This window comes from Aquila chrysaetos, chromosome 1 (genome assembly GCF_900496995.4).
Source record: "Aquila chrysaetos chrysaetos chromosome 1, bAquChr1.4, whole genome shotgun sequence".
In the NCBI taxonomy this organism is placed as follows: domain Eukaryota; kingdom Metazoa; phylum Chordata; class Aves; order Accipitriformes; family Accipitridae; genus Aquila; species Aquila chrysaetos.
Window position 1 is genome coordinate 37,175,289 of NC_044004.1, and position 21,066 is coordinate 37,196,354.

The following is a 21,066-nucleotide window of genomic DNA, read 5'->3' on the forward strand; positions in this document are numbered from 1 at the left end:
AGGAGATGTATGCTCTTCCTCATCCAAATGCAAACATCTTTTCAAAACCTGGAGACGTTCCAAGTTTTCTGTCAATATGCTCTAAAAGAAAATCTCTTCCTGAGCCCAAATTAGTGATCAGTTGACTTGTATTAACATGGGGAAGAAGGCAACTGCAATATCCAGCTCATCTTTTTTCTTCAGACTGATGGGTTCTGTTTATCTCACCATAAGCAGAGTGAAAAATGGAGTAAAGTGTGCAAACTATGTTTACTTTGTGCTTTGTTATGTAATAACTATTTACCTATTTTTACAGTTCTTCCCATTCAGCTTCCATAATCTCATCCCATGACTGTACCCAAAAGTGTTTTGAGAAGTTGATAGGGCCAAGGCTGGAGATATTAAGGAATTCACTTTTATATGACATCATTGCTTCCATCAGAGCAGACTGACATATTGTCACTTTGTTTTGAGCAGAACCTCACTGCTCCTTTTTGAGAGTATCTGCTCTGTTCAGAATGCCCTCTGGAAGTCGGCAGGAGCTGGACAACACCAACTTCTCATGGGTGCTGTGGAGCATGCTGACTGGCATAGGAACTGCAGCTCTTTAGAGGAGGGAACCAGCTGAGGGGCAGCATCTGGCTGCTGCGATGGGTAGAGCCACATGGATCATTCCCTGACATTTACAACACGGATCTGTCCACTCGTGGCTGAAGTAACAAGTCTCTGTTCTCCTCTCCAGGAAGCAGCTTTCAGACAGTGACTCTTCTTCCTTACCTACTGTTTTAAAGCATAAATGATGGGTGGATTTGCTTTCCGGCTTCAGAGCCAATCACCACGCCAAACAACTCACGAAGTGTGCAGATGATGTTTAGGGAAGGCAGGTGAGGAATGGTAACAAGTTAATCTTATGCAAATATGTGGCAACCGTCTTTATTGTCTTACTTGAGCTCTGAAGCTTGATCCTCTTCCATTCAAGTAAATGGAGGAATCCAGGTGACTTTAATGGAAAAGAACTGAGCCCCTTTTTCCCCACAATAAACAAAGGATTTTTTGTGTGCTTTTACCTGAGATACACACTAACATGCATGCTGCATTTCTGTGATTCTGCTACTCAGCACAGGTCATGTGAAAAACACAGTCTTAGTTCTTCCTTTTGTGAGGAACAAACATACACAATCACAGCTTTGTAATTAAGATTGTGAAATGAGGGCAGGTGGTGCACCTGCAGGAAGTTTCAGTAGTTGATGGCTTAAGATGTTCATAATACTTGCCTGCATGTGTATGTTGATTTTCCTTTCAAACTCAGGAAATAAAGGTGAGAATCATCCAGCCAAATACGTCAAATGAGAGACAATATCAGTATAAATAGGTCTTGCCCTAAAAACATCTCCATTGACTGTAAGGGCAGCCCAGGTCTGTTGTCAGAGATGTCAGTGAAATGAATTCCACTCCATATGCGGAAATGGGGTAATTACATGCCTATAGTTACCATTTATGAATTTCAGAGTTCCCCTGAAAACTCGAATAGAGTTTTGCCATACATCATTAAAACTTGACACCAAACAGGAGGAAGCCTCATTTTATTTCCCTCCTAGTGTGGATTGGTTTTTTTCTCTTTGGAATCTGCTTATTGAAACCTAGTATAAATGATTCATCTCTAGTGCAACTGAAAAGTCACTGCAAATAGCACCAGAGAGTAATTTCATATCTTCAAAACAACTCTGTAGCACCAAGTCGTCTGCTTTATGTGTTTCTTAGGGGTGCTGCTGCTATGCAGATTTTTCAGTGCCACCACTTACTCCAAGTTACCAAAAATTAGTGTTATTCTATACTACTAACACATGACCGATATATACTTTTTTCCAAGAACTGACAGAGTTTACATTTGCTTTATTATTCAGTTGTAATTGTGAGAAAAATTATTGGTTAAACAAGATAAAGAGATCCCTAGCCTCTCAACCATCCTCTTCCCCAAAATAATAAACAAAAATGTGACATTTGCTCCAAATTAAGGAAGGATTTGGGGTGGAAGGCTCTTGTCAAAATATGAGCAGCATCTGACTGAACATAGTTTGTGTCCTAGACTGCAGCTAAAATGCAAAATACCAGAGGATTTAGAAAATGGGGCAAACATTGGTTAGATCGGCTTTCTTACTAGTGACAAAGTATCTTTTGCCCAATGCGATTAATCTCTGAGTATTTAAATCTCTGGTATTTAAAACAAGTCATTTTGCAGTCCACTTGGGCCTAACAATTAATGTTACTTGACCATTAGTGACAGTTGAAACTTTAAAGGGCTGTAGGCTCAGATGTCGGAGCTGAACAATGCTTTTTTAGTTGCAGGAATGTTACTGGAGGAAGAAAATACCTAACTGGTAACCACTGGAACTCAATCTCCCATTGCCTTAGCAACAGGCAGTTGTGCTCAGAAATTATGATGTGCCATTTTCAAAATCAGCCTACAACCTATTTGAAACTATTACCAGGTATCAACATAAAACCTGTTTTTCTGAATGCCTGTATATGCGTGTATCTTCAGTGCAGGTGGAAACCTCTGCCGTCACGTACGAAAGGCCAGCCGTATGTCTGAATAGTCACGTGCAAGTGCTGGTAACACTCTGCTTAGGCCAGCCTTACACTGGCAAGTAGCCCAGCTCAGCCACGTGCAGTAGCTTGTCTTCCTGTAATCACAGGTTTAAATTCATGCAAGGAAGAGGAGCGGAATTAATCACAACCTAATAATTGATACTTCCTGACAGCAGATGTAAAATGGGGGGTGGTGCAAGGGTAATGGGCATAAATTACAATATTTTCTTAAAAACACAGAACCTAGTTAATGGCAATACCTTTGCTGTGGCAGTGGCAACTAATAGAACCATCTAGAAGGCACACAAACACAAGTTAATTGCTGTTAAATAGACAAAGGTCATGGCATATTATACACTATGCAAAACATGGCAAAAATGCACATTTTGGCTGAAAGAAAAGCTTAAAAAAATTCTACAAAGCAGATATTGCTGTTATTTTCTCTGCAGTTTGCAGCTTCTAAAGCTGGGGGACAGATCTAACTAGTGAAAGAGAGAAACAGCATCAAAACTCTTTCAATGGGTGCTTTTTTCCCCTCAGTCTCTGGACCACGTCAGGCCAGCTTATTGTCATCTACAGTCAAGATGAGTTTGATTTTTGATGTATTCTCTCCTGTTAACAAATTTGAAGACCAACATTTACCATAAACTACACGTGAGAGAATTTTGTCCACACACAAACAAAACCATCCCACATTGTTAAGGCGCTGTAGTGCAACCTTTAGAGCCAAAAAAGAAAAACAAACCCACATCAGTCACTGCACAAGCTTCAGCTTGTCTACGCAAGCTTGTCTGCGGTCTTCAGCCTGCACTGCAGGTGCTACCTGCACTACAGAGGGATGACAGCTCATGAAACGTTAACTTCATAGAGCCTTAGATATATCCTTTTTAGCAGATGAAACTAGGACACTGGGATTTCATTACAGTTTCTCAACCAAAAAAATGGAGAACTTCATAGAGGTGTGCCCTAGTTTAGTTGTTTCTTTTGGGATGGGTTCTTTGATAGCATTTTAATTTGAAATCTCTGTTTTCCCATGTATGTGTAGCTGATCACATGAAGAATTACGGGAGAGAAGAGAGAAAGACACTGAAGTAGTTCAAGTGCTAAGACAGCAACCAAAATGACAGCTCGAGCCAGGTGGTTTGTCAGCCCCCCTGCATCCTTTACAAAGCTCTTGTGCGAAGCAGTCAGAGCTGTCGTAGCCAGTTCTGCGCAGAGCTACTCCCCACTCTGCAAGCTGGTCTCCTCTGCCTAGCACAGCGGTCTGACACGGCTGGAAAGATGTCACCGTGAGGATATTGCTGGAAGAATGGCAGAGGCTGGAAACCAGCGGGGTTTGCAAACTGTACTGTGCCTACACATAGGCCATGTGCCTGTCGCTCGACCAACAAGACAGACACTGCTAGTTTAGCAGACCTGGGCTCATCACAGGAGCTTCAAAAGTACCAAGAGAGCATGAGCAGAAGGAAGTGTTGGCTCTGGGCTGCTTGGGTAAGGGGAGCATTAATCGTGTTTTTTGAGCCTGAGATGCATCAACTTGATGTTATTTTTGGGATCTCTGGCAGTGCTCTTGTGTCGCGTTTCACACCAGACATGACTGTAGGGCAGCGGAGGGCTTAATTCCACGGAGTCGAGCACGGTGATGTGTTACTTGCTCGACATGCTAGGGGCAAGAACGGCACTGCTTACGAAATTAATTCGGTTTATCAGCATTGCTAGTGCTTTCGTGCAGGCAGCAGCATCTTGCCCAGCATCAGGGAGCGTCTGCCTAGCGTGGGCAGGTAACACCGGTCGTGCTCGCTGGTCAGAGTGCCGGCCTTCCCCGAGGAGGTGCGGGTGAGCAGGGGAGAGCCGGGGTACGCCCTGCACGGCAGCGTGCGCCTAAGGGACCGCCGCGCTGGCGAAGCGTGGTGTTTGCGCTGTGTCAGGTTTTGTGCGGTCACTCGGAGACGCATCTGACTCCGCCGTCTTTGATGTTCAACTTCTGCAAAGGAACGTGACAAGGTACTTCCGCCCGGCCTCTTGCTTCTTCCTGGAGCAGGGAAGGAAGGAAAGCACTTCGGGCAGGGATAGGCGCTCCGTCGGCCGACTGCCTCCCCGACCGAGTCCGTACGTCAGGAGGCCCCCTGCAAGCCCAGTGGGCACGAGGAGACGGGGGGCGCGGGACGGCGCCTCCAGCCCGGCGGAGCAGCACTGCGTCCCCACGCGTGCTTTGCTCTTCCTGCAAACAACTCTGCTACGCCGGAGGAGTTACCACGCAGCGGTAAGTTCTTCCACGGGAGCTCCGCCGCCAGGGGAGTCCAGCCCGGCCCACCGGGGCTCAGGCACCGCCCCGGCGAGGGGGAGCCGGGGCCGGTAAAAGGGGATGGCCTGAGAGTGAGCCCCGTTCTGTTAGTGCGCCTGCGCACTACCTGCGTGTCTGTGGCCGTGACGAGAGCCCGCCCCGCGCTCACCCGCTCGGCCCGGGGGCGTCTCGGCGGGAGCTGCGTGAGGTGGGGGCGGGCGAGAGCGCTGGCAGCGCCCGGCACTCTCTGCCGGCGGTCCGGGGACTTTCCCCTAGGCGGGCGCGGGGCCCTTGAGGAACTAGTGTCCTCCGTGCGTGGCCTAGCGAGCAGGTCTTCAGAACATCCCGACGTCTATATTTTCGCCCCCCGCCGCCTTATATGAGGCGCCAGGCGGGAGGCCCTCAGGGACAGAGCGAGCTGTGTGCGCTGCCCCGTTTCCCTGCTTGCTGGTCTCCGCAGGCGGTGCACAGGCAGGGAGGCCGCCGGCCGCCCCGGAGGAGCGCCACGCTCGCGGATGGGCGCGATACCGACCCCACGCAGGGAACGGTGCCGCCCCGGGAATATATTAAGCAAATTGAGCGCCGCGGCTCCGCCCCCGAGGCGGGCAGCTCGAGCGGCTGCTGGGCGCGGAGCCGCGCCCCCCGCGACGCCGCCGGCAGCGCCTGCGCGGGGCGGGGCGGGGCGGGGCGAGCAGGGCGGGAGCCGGGGGCGCCGGCGGCGGGGCGCTCTAGCGCCGCCTTGTGGCCAGCGCCCCGCGTCACCTCAGTTGCCTGCCAGCGGGAAAACGGGAGCTTTTGCCGGTTGCCCCCCGAATCGGCGTGTACCTCGTCACCCGGTAACGGCCGCCAGCTGGGCAGCTGTCCGTAAGGAACCGACAGCACGTTCTTAAGCTGTTCTAGCAGCCCGCAGAGGAAACGGGAGTCATTTCTGATGACTGCAGCTTCCTGTACTCCCGCAGAAAAACAGGGCCGGTTTTCCTTTCCGTTGGTTGGTTTCTTTTGCACGCCAACAGCGTTCGTGCGTTTGCTCTAGCCGGTCCTCGTCAGCGAGGTCTGACAATCCAAGACCAGCATCCCAATTGCTAGAGACCAGGACAGCAGCCGGCAGGCGGACCCAGAGGTTTCAGAACTGACAGGACTGCACAAACACTTCCTGCCACAGCCGGTTCTTTGAAATTCTTTCTTTCTTCCCCTAGGGTTAATGAAACGTTAATAAACTCTCATTCATTCAAATACTCAATGCTTATTTTTACTTCTATGTTAGAATCTCCTTGTCGAGTCGCTTTCCATGCAGAATGTGAAATAAAAATAACACACTTCAACTTTCAGTTTCTATTAAGAGTAGCTACAGACTCATCCTTTAATGAATCACAACCAAACATCAAAGAGGAATAACATTCAAAAATTTTTAAAAAAAGTAAGCTTAAGTCAGGACTTTAAAAAAAGGCATCTGGCACCTCAGCCTTTTAACACAGTTACCCTAACACCCCCTTGAGGTCAGTAAATACCATGAGCTTCGCTTTACAGACGGGAAACACAGGTTTTTCACATTGCAAGACATGCTGCAATTCTCAGCCAGAGGTCTGGAGATGCCCGAGCTAACAGCCAGAAAAGCTGTACTTCAGAGGGCATAGGATGCAATTCCTGCCCCACAAAAACAGTCATTCTGTGTCACCACCTGAACAGAGCGAGGATTTGAAAACAAATCTCACACTTCCTGGCATGAATACCACGACTCCTAAATACAGCACAAAACTCGCTCTGCACTAGAAGCACACACCAGTTCTTACGCCCTGTAAGACGCAATTTAATGCAATGCGTTCCGACCGCCAGGTGGTGCTCCAGAAACACCGAGGGGGAACTCCTGAGAAACCTAACTAGAGCGAAGGGCGACCGAGGGCACAGAAGCACAGGGGTCAGACGGAGGAAGTTCTCAACCGGCCATCGGGAAGCGCGAGCGCCTTGCAGGCTTCAGGTGCTACGGACTGGACAGCCACTGCTGTTCAAATCACGTAGGGTACAGTGTAACAACGCCATTGTGGTTTAGTCCCAAAAATCACAAAAGAACTTGAAGTCTTTAAGTGGACATGTATACTACCGAGATCCCAGGAATTCCTATTCACTCCTGCAGTACTCGATCAACGGATCTCAGTCAAGTGTAAGGTCGCCACTAAATGATGCCAACTACCGTAATCGGACAAGATTAATTCAAAGTAGCACTGAAGACATTATGTTTTTACAATTACATGTCATTATCCAATATATCAAAACATGCAGTTTGTGCAGGTATTTCAGTAACATTGGAAATAAAAGGTAATCTCCCACTTTCTTTGCTTCATACCATTCTGTACATGGCCTAAAAATGTAGCAAAGGAAGGGCTAAATTAGTGTGAATGCTTTACAACACACTGGCTGCCTCCAGCAGACAGCAGCATCTTCATTTTGCTTATCTTGCCATTACAAAAGTAGAAATAGATATTCTATCAGTTTTACAGTATTTCAGCTACGCATCCAAAGAAAACAACTCATCCTTGTGGGATTACACCTTGAAGCCACTCAAAGTAAAGCTTTTCTCAAGGTGTTGCAAAGTTATTGAAATGGCTGGAATATTTAATGGCCAAAACCAAAGTACTATAAAAGCATATCCCAGAGGTTTTATTGTTTTAGTAGCAGTCAAAATATGCTTAGTGTAGAAATCCATGTTTATTTGAAAAAAAAACTGTAAATGATATTTCACAATATAAATTAAATCTGCTTACAGACTTTTGGTGGCTAAAGTAGCTGTGACTTGACTGCTAATTGATAATTTGCCAGTATAACGTTAAATGGGATCTAACCTGCTAGTATAATGTTAAATGGGATCAGGGAGTCGTTTATATTGCGAGTGTTACGAAAACATCCCATAAAAATAATCAACTATTTTCTCTCCTAGTATGAGCAACAGTGAACATTATGAGCAACAAGCCTGAAACAGATGATTCAACTTTTTGATTGAAATTTTTAAACAACTTTCAATCATTCAAGTATTATGGTCCCTATATACATACTTCTATGTGGCTAAAAAAGACATGGTAGACAATTGAGCACACTGCCATCAAATCGTAAGAATTACAAAACTGTCAGGTTTTAAACAGCAAATTGTACCTTAATCATTTAATTAAAAATAGAAGAATTAGGTAGACTATTTTGCAAATAAAACAGCACACTAGTGTGCTATATATTAAGGCATACCTTAAATGCGCACTTGTCATCTCTGACAAGTTTTTTATACAATTGCTACCAAGTGAAAGGACTATCATTGTCTTGCAAAACTGAGAAAGAAATACAAAATATCTGGAAGCCTACATTTTTAAAGTACAAAATTAACCTTCAGTCCTTGTGTTGAAATACTCTACAGGGTACAAACAGCGACTCTCCCCTACAAGATCTCACGAGGATTTCTTAAAGCTGGGGGTAAATTTGAAGGTTTTGATTCTTCATCCAAAAGTACCAAATCTTCAATTTCGCTACCTTTGTATTTTCTTTTACAGATCTTCACAATAACTTTCTTCTTGAGGAATAATTTCAAAGCTTCTCTTGAAGCAACCGCTTTGGCATTTTCCATACTTTTACCACAGCCAGTACCCAAGTAGACAGACTTGCACCTCAGTTCACAAACTATATTTTCTAGAGAGCTCTTATTTTGAGGCAAGTCTGCAAGCTCCTTCAGGGGAACAAAAGCAACATCTAACGTAGCTTTTACAGACTGAATAGATGAGTTTAGAAGTTCTGCGTGATTTACGTTAGGACTGAAGCCTCCAACAGCAACCAGTTTCCAGGCTACAGCTTTGTACAGTCTGTTGAAAAAAGGTTGTCTTTCCTTTGCATCTTCGCTGGTTAATGGTTTGCACAAAGCCTTAGCAGGGCTTTCACCTGCCTGTGAGCCGCTCTTGGAGGCAAGCTGTGGTGAACCAGCCTGCGTGCCACCCTTGGAGGCCAGTAGGGAAGCACCTGCCTGAGCTCCACCCCGGGAGGCCAGTGACGAGGGACCTTGCTGAGCACCACTCCGAGCGGCCAGCAGCGAAGCAGCCACCTGAGCGCTGCTCTTGGAAGTCAGCAGCGAGGATCCCTGCTGAGCACCGCTCCGAGCGGCCAGCAACGAGGCAGCCACCTCAGCGCTGCTCTTGGAGGCCAGAAGCGAAGAGCCCGCCTTAGCAGTGCCCTTGGAGGCCAGCAGCAGCGAGGTGCCTGCCTGAGTGCTGCTCTTGGGTGCCAGAAGCAGCGAGCTGCCTGCCTGAGCGCCGCTCTTGGACACTGATGCTGGGGCACTCACTTGGTTTTTGGAAGACAGCAATGTAGCACTCGTTTGCGCGGTGCTCTTGGTGGTTGGTGGCACTGTTGCTGCCTGCGAGGTGCTCTTGCTGGTCGGTGGCACTGCTGCTGCCTGTGGGGTGCTCTTGGTGGTGGGTGGCACTGTCGCTGCCACCGCCGCTGCCTGCGGGGTGCTCTTGGTGGCCGGTGGCACCGCCGCTGCCACCGCCTCCGCCTGTGGGGTGCTCTTGACCACCGGTGGCACCGCCACCGCCTGCAGGGGACTCTTGGCAGCTGGTGGCACCGCCGCTGGCACTGGCACCGCCTGCGGGGCACTCTTGGCAGCCGGTGGCGCTGTGCTTACTGTAGTTTTCTTTTCAGGTGACGGCACATTTTCAGACTTGCTTTCCTTAGGCAGATTTGGGCAAGGCTTCTCTCCTGACTCTTTTTCAGATGCAGATGGATTTTGCTCAGTAGTATTTTCAGCATTAGCAGATTTTCCTTCCGTTTCTGTGTCTGATGCTGTGACCATTTCTTGATTTGAACTGCAAGTTGACTGGGAGCTTTCTGGACCTTTGCTAGTATCTTTTTCCTGCTTTTTTGGCAATGTGCTCTCTGTTTCCTTTAGGGCTTCTGCCTTAGTTGTTTTCACATCCTTCCCAGTATCCTTAGAATCTTTACTTTTCTCCACAGCTCGCTTCTTGGAGGGCTCCTCTACCCCTTCTGCAAAACAAGTGAAGTATGTTATCCTCTTTAATTTCTGCACTATGAAATATCCATCTAGAGACAATTTATCTATTTTCTAAAAGCTTCTAGCAATAATCTCTGTGAATTTAAAAGGTATATATTGGAAATACACTTTGAACTGTAATTTGAAGTATTAACCTACTATTTCTGAATATTTCAGTATTTTTTGGACAAAAACCTAAAAACATTCAGGTGCAAGATTTCACGTTTTGGTTTGGGACCCATAGGCAAGTATGTATTTCTATTCTTGAAGCCCAAACCAAAAATGACCGAAGTACATCAAACAGACTATCTGACCTAAAAACAAACAAACATGTGTATTTTGTCTACTAATAGCATAAAAACATCTTTTACAACAGCACTTTAAGAATTTCTTTAAAAAAACAGGTTTCTCACAAAGCAATAATGTCTGACTAGCACTAAAGGCAAAGAAGAATACGTTTGAGCTGGAGCACAATAGTCTACATCGCCTTAAAAAAATAATCAGCTTAAAGTGCACCAGTTGCAGAAATTCAAAACAAGAGCTCTACATTAGCAACAGGATATGTATGCGTTACATCTATTTTACAGGTATACAAGGAAAAAACAGCACAGAGAGGGGAAACGATTAACAAGGAGTTTAAGGAGTAAATTATTTCCACTACTTTCTAAGCCCGAGCAAACCGAGAAACATTCAAAAACAAGCATTTTCTAGACTCCTATGTATTGTCACAGCTATGATCTGCTAACCATTGCTACTTGATATGCCTCTTTTCTTCACCTTGGCAACCAGTTCATCTCTCGTGGTGCGGACAGGCGCGCCGGTCACTTGGATGCCTTCGGCCATTTCCAGCGCCTTCTCCATGACCTGCGGCGGGTACCTGGAGGGGCGACAAGGGGAGAGGAGAGGAGGGGAGGGGAGGGGTGCCGTCAGGCGGCCGCGCCGCCCGCCGCGGAGCCCGCCGCCCCGGCCCGCACTCACCGGCAGCCCAGGAAGACATGGTTGGCCCACACCATGGAGAGGGACACCAGGCGCTGGAGCTGGGCGCTGCCCGCCGCCGGCGGCTCCCCCACGTTGCGCAGCAGGAACTCCCGGCGGTGCCGCCAGTGGTGCTCGGGCTCGCAGGCCCCGCGCAGCGCCTCCGCCCAAGCCACCTCTTCCGCCGTTCGCCCCAGGGGCTCGGCCGCCGCCATGGCCTTCCCCGCCGCCATGGCCCTCCCCGCCACGCCCGCCCCGGCTCCGCGCGCGGGGCCGCCGCCGCCGCCGCCGCCCTCCTCCTCCTCCTCCTCCTCTTCCTCCTCCTCCTTCCCCCCCCACCAACGGAAACAACCGCTCCGCTCCTTCCGGCCGCGCGGGATGACCTCACAACCGGCGCGCGCGCGCGAGCGGCAGCCCGCCGCCGCCCCAGTCCGCTTTGCGGCGCGTGAGGGGGAGGAGGGAGGGAGGGAGGTGGCGTTCCTGCCGCCAACGGCCCGAGGCGGCGAGCGGCGCGCGCCCCGCCCCCGCCCTAGCGGTCGGCCGTGCGGCGGAGGTGCCCCCCCGGGGGTGGGGAGGTCGGTACCTCACGGCGCGGCGGGACGCTGGCGGTGGGGTCACGGCGAGCACGTCGCTCCTCAGACCCCTCGCTTCCCGTGCCCGTTTGAGCGCACTCCACTATAGCGGCCCACGGACTGGGTTGGGTTTGGCTTTTTTTCTTCCCTTTTTAATTTTTTTTTTTTCCTTGGTACTGCAGCTTGAAGCCTCAGATTTTTCGCAGTGCGTGTGTGGACGCCGCACACGAACTGTTGCATTCAGGCTGATGCTCACAGGGGTGTCAGCTTCTGGAGGGGTGCTTACGTGCCATCCTCAGCCCTCGAGCCTGTGGCAGACTGCCTGTTTCCTTCTCTCAGATTTTTTGGGGTGCCGGGGGAAAAGAGATGGTACGGGCATGGTTACCCACTTTGCATTCTGCCTCGTGAAGGTGTGAACAAAAGTTATGCTTACAGACCTGTTTGGGCTTTGCTGAGGTCAGAGTTCATGGGATCAGTTCATGTTTTTACCTCCTGGGTGTGCGATAGGGAGGTAGTGGCAAGGGAATGGGTTGTGGTAGCGTTTTGGAGGAAACATTGAATGAGGGGTCCTAAGTATGAGGGCTGCTGGCTACAAAGGGTTCAGATAATTGCTCGTGCCACTCTGTAGGCTGTCTCTGTGTGGCAGAAGTTTACCCCTGAATTTGATTCAAAACCAGTTGGAGAATTCTGTGTGAAAAAGTAATAAGCATGCTGTGAAAATACCACAAGGTTTGGTCTGCCGAGATGGTGCTTGCTGAATTTGTGCGACAGAGGAGAGAGGTTTGAATTCCAAAGGGGCTGTCCCAGGAGAGCTGTATTGATTTCCCCCCCTGAATTAGAAGTCTGTGTTTGCTTAAGTTTTCAATTTTTAACACCTACGTGTCATCATGAAGTGGACTACAAGGTAGATTGCATTTAAGGAGGGAGTGTTTCTCCTTAAGTGACTTCAGTGTCTTATTTCATGGAAATTGTTAGGTAGTGGTTTATCTTGTAGTACCTCTATGGTGCAAAACCAAGTGATTAAGGAAACTAAGCCAGAAAAAAAACAGTCTAATGCACTTTTGCTCTGTATCCATTAGACCGGAAGTGCTTTTCCTTCACTTGGTTAGCCCACACGATGTTAGCTTGTGCATCAGCAGGAATAATTCAGTGACAGAGAGCGAGCGAACAGTAATGAGTGGGATGGGACCTGACAGACTCACCATTGTTTTGTATTTGCATGTAGAGGAAGAAAAGGGCAGAAAGTTTGTATACTCTCTGGTGTGGGTGTCTTGGAGCAATGGGTTTGTTTAGAAACAATGTCAGAAGGTTTAGAAACAGCACTGTGGTCACCACCAGTGTACTGTTACCCATCTGTTTCCAGGCATTAGTTGTATCAGTCCTGCCTGTGGTTATCTTGTAATGTAGGCTCAAATACATGAGGGGCATGATCTGTCACACTAGGATTTCCACTTAGAAATGAAGTGGGCCTCTCTCCTAGACCTCTGAGTCTGTGATACCATGATTCTTGACTTCATGGTCAATACAGACCCTAGAAGGGAAGGGTGAATGGAATCCCTGGCAAACATAGGTTTGAGTTTGCACTTGAGTTAAGATCATCTGTGCTGCCAGCCTGTTTGTTCACACTCTTCAATGAGCCAGTTTTTCTTTCTAACAAAGCCAGTTGGGTCTTGGCCCAGGCTTGAGATCTGCCCCTCAGGGACAGCAGGAATTCAACCAGGCCTGAGTAGCTGTAGCAGGACTGCCTGTACTCTTGCAAGGGTAACAGAGCAAACACCACAGCCTTGAATGCCCTGTCCTCCTCCACAACCATCTGAGCTGCCAAGTGAAGCAACTAGGGACTAGTCCATGTTGAGCTGCTCAGATACCAGTTAAGAGTAGGAGCTGGGGAGGGTTAGACTCCAGAGGGTGGTAGGGGCATCCTGTACACTCAGAGGATCCCCAGAAGTCATATTCTGGTGTTGCTGGGTGAATGACAGCTCCTGATGTCAAACATCAGAGGTAGGCCTCCGCATCTCAGAGTTTTGTGTCTGCTTTTGGTCACCCCATGTGCATAAGATTATATGGACTTACCTGTGAGTCCCGGGCTCCTCCAAAAGCATTGTTCTAGGGAAATGTTGGAGACAGCACAGCTACAGAGCGTAATACATTATCTGGTCCTAGAGTAGCTCAAAGACTGATTAGAACAACTTTTTCTTGCCCAATTTTAGAGGAGAAATGGACTGAGAGCCATTTCACTTCTTTGCCCACTGACCATATATGTGAACACAAACATAGGTGACAGCTGGAGAAAGGTCAGAGGACAGTCTTGCACACTTCTGGAATGGTTCACAACAGTTTTTGGCTGTAGTGAGCAACTTCTATGGTGTGGTACCTTTCCGGCACCTTATGCTGTTAATTTTGGGTTAATTTTCTCTAATGCTCCTTCTGCATCAACATAGCCTTGTTGTTGGTACAAAGATGACTTAAACCAAAATCGAGCCTTTTGTCTTCACTATGTGTTTTTTCCAGACATATTTTCCTACTTTGTTATTGTATGCTTGAATCATACTGGCAACAGGCTAGATCCCAGCCCCGGAGCATGGGATGTCACACACATGCATGCACAGAAAAACATAGGTGTATACCTGCAATGCTTTCTGAGCACTAGAGACATACTGTGTCTCAGGTTGATTAAACAAGTATGTGTGGTAGAAAGGAGAGAAAAACACTGCTGTTAATTTTAAAAAAGGAAACAACTAGCATTTTCATTCTCACCAGGAAAGGCAATTTTGAAGTTAAACACCTCATTGATGGTACTAATACTGTGCATTTAATTTTCAACAGTGGAAGAAAAGAGATGGTTTTGTTCCCACTAGGGAAGGAACTTCTAAATGCCACATTGATAGTAGTGTTGTTAGAGTCATTTGGGGCTTGATAATAGCTTCTTTTGGCAAGGTATAACTAAAATCCCAAGGTGAATCATGCCAGTGCCTATAATCACAGTATTGCGCCAGCACTTCCTGTATAATAAAGTTTATTTCTGCCTTTGTAAACCAGTGAATTATTATTTCTTCAAAGTCAAGTCCTGCTGAAACACAGAGGGCAGTAGCCCCATTGAGTTCAATTATGTTCTGTGCAGTAAGGTTAATATATAGTGACACTCTTTATTCAGCTTAATATGAGAAGTGTGCCCTTAACATCACAGCAATGCAAAGATAAAGCTCGGAGTTATTGCTGCAGAAAGGCAATAACAGTGGGATCTTACTGGCCTGGCACAATAAATCCTCTGAGCACCATCTGTAGGTTGGTCCCTGCTATAAGTAATAAGTAAACACTTGAGAGCTCTTGCTTAAGTTCATTAGAAATGCAGCTTGAAGAAGGATGGGGAAGAGACATTTTGCTGTTTCTTAAGATAATGTACATGTTCTGCCAGAGCAGATCGTGGAAGGTCTAGCCAGGCAAGAGACAGCACTTCCAGGGAGATGTGTCTGCATGTACCAAGGTTGCCAGTCATTACGGTTCAGTAAACTAATCCTTGGAATAAAAGAAAATACTTGCTAAGAGAGCATTAATCACTATGTAGGCTTGTCAGTGGAAGGGAAGTTAGAGTAAACCCGTGTTTTTATTTCACCACTGTTACGCAACTGTTGTTATGCTACTGTAAGCAGCTCTGGATTACAAAATCATCCACTCTTCCGAGATTTCTCAACTGAGGAAAATGTATTGTGTAATTGCAGTGGATAAAAATAAAGGTAAAAATGAAGAGCTTAACTGATAATCATTTTCCTTTATACATATGCGCTCTTACTACTAGCTTAAATACTATTTTGTATTTAGTAATGTGCTATACTTGAAATATATAACAATGCCTACAATAGAGTTGTCAGTTGTTTTCCTTTAAATGAGTTTGCTAAGCTTTAACTACAGCTAAACGTAGCATACCACTTGCTAAATTTTGCTAGCTAAACTATGCTTTGGGTAGTATACCACTTGCTAAACATCCATGGCCTGGCGTGAAATTTTCCATACCGGGGATGGAACTTTAGGATGACTACCAAACATGATTTAAGAAGAAAGGCAGGAAGAAAAGGGCTTTGTCTAGGATAAGATATTGTGGAGATGTTCTCTTTGAAGTGCTTAAATGCCTTTATGCTCTAGAGCAGACTTGGAATTTGTCGTGAAAAACTGAATTGGGAGGGCTGTGTCTGATGTTCTGACTACACTTAGCATAATTTATAAGCTTTTGAAGAAATGAATTTTCCACATTCCTGACTTAGCATGTGTCGCCACCATCCTTGCTACTACTGCAGTCAAGTCTACCCTAGTTGCGGGCTGCAGGGCCAAAAATAGACCTCTGTTTGCCACTGTGGACTGGGGTGGGTCTCTGTACTGAGAGTGAGGCTGTGGAGACCATCCGCTGTGCTCCCAAAAAGCTGCTGTTTTCTCCTCTTCACAGGAGCTCGAGCGTGTCTGATATGAATGGTGAGGGGACAAGGACCTGCCTAAGGGGAGGGAAACAGTAAGTATGGAGGCAGGGGATAATGGTGAGACTGAAACTGCTAGGGGGTAGAAAAGCTTAACGTGAGAGTAATAGGAATAGGATACGGGGATTAGGTGAGGAAGGAAATTAAATTCTCAAGGAGAAATGAAGGAGAACGAGTTCAAGGCAAGGGGACAAGTACATATAGATGAGGAATCGGAGCGGGACTGTATGCCAGGAGCCTAGGACTAAGAGAAATGAAAGAGGATAGACGTGGAAGCCAGGGAGGAGACCAGAAGAATGAGACCACATTGGTAGAGCTGATAAAATCAAGCAGAATCAAGTCTTGACTCTGAGCAAAGGGACAAGCTGTGATGGGAAGGGGAGCACTGACAGAGGAACTACTGGGATTTGAACAGAGACTCAGAGAAGGGAAAGTTAAAACTCAGCAAGCACAGAGACATTAGCATTTCAATGTTTTTTTCCACTGCATTAGACATCTGCTAGGGTAAGTAAGACCAAGAAAATATTCTGCCATTCTAATTTAGTGTAAGACATTTTCTTGTCTTTTCTGTGTGCTATAAAGGAACAAAAGAGGTAGAAATCCATTTGTTTGCAGAAATCCATCTTGTAAGCCACCTTTGAAGAGTTTTTAGGTAGGAAGCCTTAGGCCTTTGGCAGACAGCTCTACCCTAGAGTTGGAAAAAGCAAGAAAACAGCCTTAGGAATCTTAATGCAAATATTGGCATGAGTTCATTGTAATTCAAGAGGATTCAGGAAAGCACTAAAAGGGCAAAGAGGTCTTATCTGAAAAAAGAATCTATTATGAGGCTATAACTACTGAACTTTTACTTGTGTGTGTGCATATATATATGTATACAACACAAATGCATGTCCACGTATGCACATGTAATACAATATAGATATGTGTGAATAAGTTTTAAAAATACTTGTATTATTGCGAGTGTGAGCACCTATAAATCTAGATACCCCTGCTCCTTCAGTCAAACTATTCATGCCTTGGAGGAAAAGAAAAATTACAACTAATATTTTATTGGCTTGGGTTTTGGATAGGTGCATTACACAAATGGATGCTATTAAATCTTTATACCATGCTGTACCAGGATGAATTTTGTATGTGCTACATATTTTGCAGACACAAATAACTATTTTAGAAATGATATAAGGAGCTTTCCTGAGACTCCAGGCAACAATGTCAGATCTAATTTGAATTATTGCTATTGAAAATCATGGTTCTGTTTTTCATTATTGTTATACCAATATCCCTGACAACCTGCAATTTACCTGGTATGAACAGCACCTCCTGAAAATATAAAGCTGTTTTGTGTGCTGTGGTATTTTTGTATATCCTCCTTGTGCATAGGCGTGATATTTCACATTAATTCCACTTGATGGCACTGAAGGAGACAAGATTGCCTGGAAATATCTCCAGAAGTTGAGTATAACTCCAAAAAGTGAGAGAGGCTTACTTTTTTATTCCATTACTGAAATAGACAAATGTGGACTCATTTTCCATCCTGATGTAATAATTTGTCATCAAAACCAACTCTTAAACACTCCTAGTTGTAGTTCTAGGATTTGACAGTAGCAAAATGACAGTGGAGGCAGAGTCAAGGCTCCTGAATCTGAATGCCCCTTCTCCCCTCATAAATGTAAAGGCTAAAATATGTGGCTTTGGCCCATTCAGGATTCTTATGTGAAGGTTTACAAAACATCTGAAGAATTTTTGGTCCCTGTTTGTTCTCCATGGCAATGCTGTTGATACTGGCCACTTCTACCATTATGAGGAAGTGCAAGGATGTTAGCTTTTAAGCTCATTTGAAAAAACTGCATAGGAATTCATGCAAAATTAAAAGCTTCCACCTGTTGAGGAAATGTCATATAGTGTTTCAGAGAATGTCACAACTTGAAACACCATCTGCAGTTCCCACACAAGGACCCTTGTTTTTTCCTGGGTAGGGACTTAGTGATCCTGCCTGGAAGGCACAGAATTACTCTCTGTCAATCAGACCTATAACCTGGGAGTCATCTTTGACTCCACTCTCTTTTTTGACCTGTTTATCTTGATGTATATGAATTTTGTTTCTTTTTCTTCTCTAAAGTCTCTTCTTATCTCTGTCCACATCACAGATATGCTTTTTTAGGTTTTTGTTATCTCTCATCCTGCTTATGACAGCTTTTTTCCTACGCCTGACCTGACCTGTCAAGAAGGTCCCTTGAAACACTATTCTTGCACTTATCTCCCTAGCCTATTTCTGTGGCTCCTTTTTGTACTTACCTCTTTAGTATATCTCCATAGATTTCCCTGTCTCTGCAAGCCCTCTAGCCCTCTGAGAGAGCAGTCTGACAATTTTTTTGGCAGCTGTGCTGGCCTAAGACAGTCTCTGCTCCCAGCCATTCACTCCTGTCTCTTTGATGTGCCTGCTAGTTTGCTGGCACGGTTGTTTTGTTCAGCTGTGTGGTAAACCAGACTAGGAACCCGATTTGGCTGAAAAGCAGCATGGGGGAGGGAGGAGAGGCACCCTTTTCAACCAGTTTATTTCTCCAGTCTAGTCTATCAGGCAGCACTTCTGCTGGTGCAACTGAGGGGTTGGGTTTGGGGCAGAGACAAGTGGCGTGCGGCACGGGGTTGCAGAGCAGCAGTGGCTTATGCTGGTTTATGTAGCACGGTTGCTAGCTGTTGAGCCGTGACCTGATTTTGATGATAGAGCTAAGCCAAGCTAATAGCTAGCTGCTGCCGAAAGGGTAGTGCTGCGCTGCCTTCCCCACCCCTTGTCATGGGTTGGTTCCTGGCACTTCCCTTGTGCCAACACTGATGCTTATCTCACCCAAGTGAGCCAGTTGTGGAAGCTAACCTGGCACAGAAGCATTCACTTCTAAGGGTTTGCCTGGCTGTTCTGCTGAGTGTCCATGGAGCCCACCCGCTCAGCTGCAGCTGGATGCTCTGTCAGCTCAAATGCGTTCTCAGTTGGACCACAACACTTCACAACTTTGCCTTTTCCTGTCATCTGCTGTCCTCTTCTCTCTCAGTCTCCATATCTGTTCCATCTGCTTTTCTCGTAGCTGTTTTAATGATGTCCTTTTGGTCACCTTCAACATATGGAATACCCTCCCTGAAGCAATTGCTGCATCCTTCAAATCTCTCAAGATTTCTTCTACCATGACACGTGTTAAACTGCCAGCTGATAATGCCCAGTTTAGTTGCTTGTAGGAATTTTGGGTTTCATTACTACGTTTAATGTGTCCATGTATTAGCTTGAAATGGGCAGACTCTATCAGTTTACTTGAGAAGCAAAAAGGAATTAAACTGCCACAGAATCTTTTTTTGGGAAAACAAAAATTCCCAAAGCTATGCCCTGAAGGAGATGTACTTCCCTAAGGTCATATATAAATACCAGAGGCTGATTTTCTGTTGCTTCACACCTTGGATCATCATTCATGCTTGTGCAAATGGACATAGCATTGCTACTAAGCAGTTTACAGTAACATCTTACAGAATTGTAAATTAGTGCCCCAGAGACAAGATAGCAGAGAGTCAGCGCTTACATGAGCAGCTGAGCACAGAGACTTAGGGATTTCTTTTCACCTAGTTGTTTTCATTCTTTGGGTTCTTTTTAGACATATGTAGAAGCATATCCTAAACATATTTTATCCTAGTATTTTGGTATGCTAAGCATTTTTTTCCTATTCAGTTAAATAGAAAATTTATGGAAAACAGCAGTGAGTGAAGCTTCACATTGCCTTGGAAGCAGTAAAATAAAATTATCTGTGTTTGCTATTTAAAAAAAACATGACAGAGGGCACCTCTACACCATGCAACAGAGCACAGGATTTAACAGAGCACATAGTCATCCAGTTACTTGCAGAATAGAAAGCAGCAGCTGTAGACTTGCCTATGAGTGCTGCTGCACCCAAAGTACTTAACCCTGTTGGTAGGTGGTGCTAATTAGGTTGGATATGGTGCTAATTAGGTTAGATACAACACTGTGGTCATGCAAATACACAGTGCCTGTGACTCTGGCTCAGGCCTGGCTCGAGGATTCTGCACATACTGCTGCATCAAGCCATATGTGCGCGTCCAGAGAGAGAAATCGTTTGCCGGTGGCCTCTTGTTCATTAACCCTGTAGGGTTTAGCTGCAGTAACAGATGCATTTGCCACACAGAGGTGTCAGATGTGGCTTTGTGCCAGGGATTACCTCCCTCTCGGTAAAAACAGAAGATGCCCTTTTTAAGTGTGTATTTCAGGCTGTGAGTTGTTGCTGTGGAATAATGGACATCCACCGTAGCTGCTTCTTAAAACTCTTCTGGTTTACTTCTTAAGACTGTAAGTACTGAGAGGAGCAGGAAAGAAGGGCACAGTTATTTTTTCACCATAACTTTACAGAAATTGTGAATCTACTGCAAGGTCATGGAGGCAGACAGCAGTATGGCAAAGAGCAAAGCACAGCCTCCTCCAGTACATTTATCAGGAGACCTACCTTCCCCTTCAGTGAGACAAAGCAATGTTTCAGGTTAGAGATACAATCGTGACTACAGCATAAATTCTGTGTCTCTGTAACTGGGTGGCAAGTGTATTCCCAAAGCACTGACTGCAGAATTGCTGTCTTTTCAAATAACTGATTAATATATCCATAAACATAGCATTCTCTCAAAATAAAATTTGGAGATTCAGGTTGATATTTGTATGAAGGCTGGTGCTTATTAGTAAGAAAAAGGTAAACCGAAGAAGCAAAACAAAAACATTGTTCAAGAGGCAGTGTTCAGAATCACCTATGGGATGGAGGGTAATAGAACATCTTTCTCCTCTTTTATATTTTTTAAAGGATCTCAAGTAGTCCAAGAAGTTGGCAACTTCTCTCTGTTATTTCATTTCCATTTGACAGACAGATGAGATAGAGGTTTTATTAGAATGTAGTGAACCGTCAATAATTAGCACATGGCAAGTCAGCGAGGAACTATGCAGCATAATATACTTGGGCGTAATGGATTAAGATTTGACACTTGTGAAATTATGAAAATGACGAAAATGAATAGATTCTTGATGTTGGAATTGTTGTTCCTGGTGTTTTCTAAATTGTTTAATGTCACAGGGGGGGATCCGGTCCCCTGAAGATTTGAGCAATCATTGTAAACTTTATAATGTCATCAACCTATTTTTTTTTA

At 45.8% G+C, this 21,066-nt stretch overlaps 2 protein-coding genes and 1 pseudogene across 3 annotated transcripts; 2 read left to right on the forward strand and 1 right to left on the reverse strand.

Annotated features, from left to right (window-relative positions):
• Nucleotides 1-4,228: 4,228 nt before the first annotated feature.
• LOC115343869 (putative uncharacterized protein ENSP00000383309) lies at nucleotides 4,229-6,087 on the forward strand. Its single transcript, XM_030020431.2, has 3 exons — nucleotides 4,229-4,349; nucleotides 4,455-4,831; nucleotides 5,313-6,087. Exons 1-3 carry the CDS (start codon nucleotides 4,229-4,231, stop codon nucleotides 5,718-5,720), a joined length of 906 nt encoding a protein of 301 aa, XP_029876291.1. The 3' UTR covers nucleotides 5,721-6,087.
• Nucleotides 6,088-6,181: 94 nt separating this feature from the next.
• On the reverse strand, nucleotides 6,182-11,126 carry LOC115342949 (CDKN2A interacting protein). Of its 2 annotated transcripts, none has more exons than XM_030018239.2 (4): nucleotides 10,851-11,126; nucleotides 10,619-10,749; nucleotides 9,315-9,865; nucleotides 6,182-9,275 (listed from the first exon to the last, which is right to left on the reverse strand). In XM_030018239.2, exons 1-4 carry the CDS (start codon nucleotides 11,078-11,080, stop codon nucleotides 8,271-8,273), a joined length of 1,917 nt encoding a protein of 638 aa, XP_029874099.1. In that variant the 5' UTR covers nucleotides 11,081-11,126; the 3' UTR covers nucleotides 6,182-8,270. The 2 variants fall into 2 exon arrangements, with proteins under 2 accessions (XP_029874099.1, XP_029874108.1); XM_030018248.2 differs by having other exon boundaries at nucleotides 6,182-9,416; nucleotides 9,468-9,865; nucleotides 10,851-11,125.
• A 3,883-nt stretch (nucleotides 11,127-15,009) lies between these two features.
• The window catches only part of LOC115352944, a 44,345-nt pseudogene continuing 38,288 nt past the window's right edge, over nucleotides 15,010-21,066 (forward strand).

Bases quoted from the DNA above. Each gene is read 5' to 3' on its own strand.
- LOC115343869 (XM_030020431.2), top strand. From the start codon at position 4,229: ATGCTAGGGGCAAGAACGGCACTGCTTACGAAATTAATTCGGTTTATC. The intron at 4,350-4,454 runs GTAACACCGGTC...CGTGCGCCTAAG, and splicing joins CGTCTGCCTAGCGTGGGCAG to GGACCGCCGCGCTGGCGAAG. The intron at 4,832-5,312 runs GTAAGTTCTTCC...TGGTCTCCGCAG, and splicing joins GGAGGAGTTACCACGCAGCG to GCGGTGCACAGGCAGGGAGG.
- LOC115342949 (XM_030018239.2), bottom strand. From the start codon at position 11,080: ATGGCGGCGGGGAAGGCCATGGCGGCGGCCGAGCCCCTGGGGCGAACG. The intron at 10,750-10,850 runs GTGAGTGCGGGC...TCGCCCCTCCAG, and splicing joins CATGTCTTCCTGGGCTGCCG to GTACCCGCCGCAGGTCATGG. The intron at 9,866-10,618 runs GTTAGCAGATCA...CTTGTTTTGCAG, and splicing joins AGGCATATCAAGTAGCAATG to AAGGGGTAGAGGAGCCCTCC.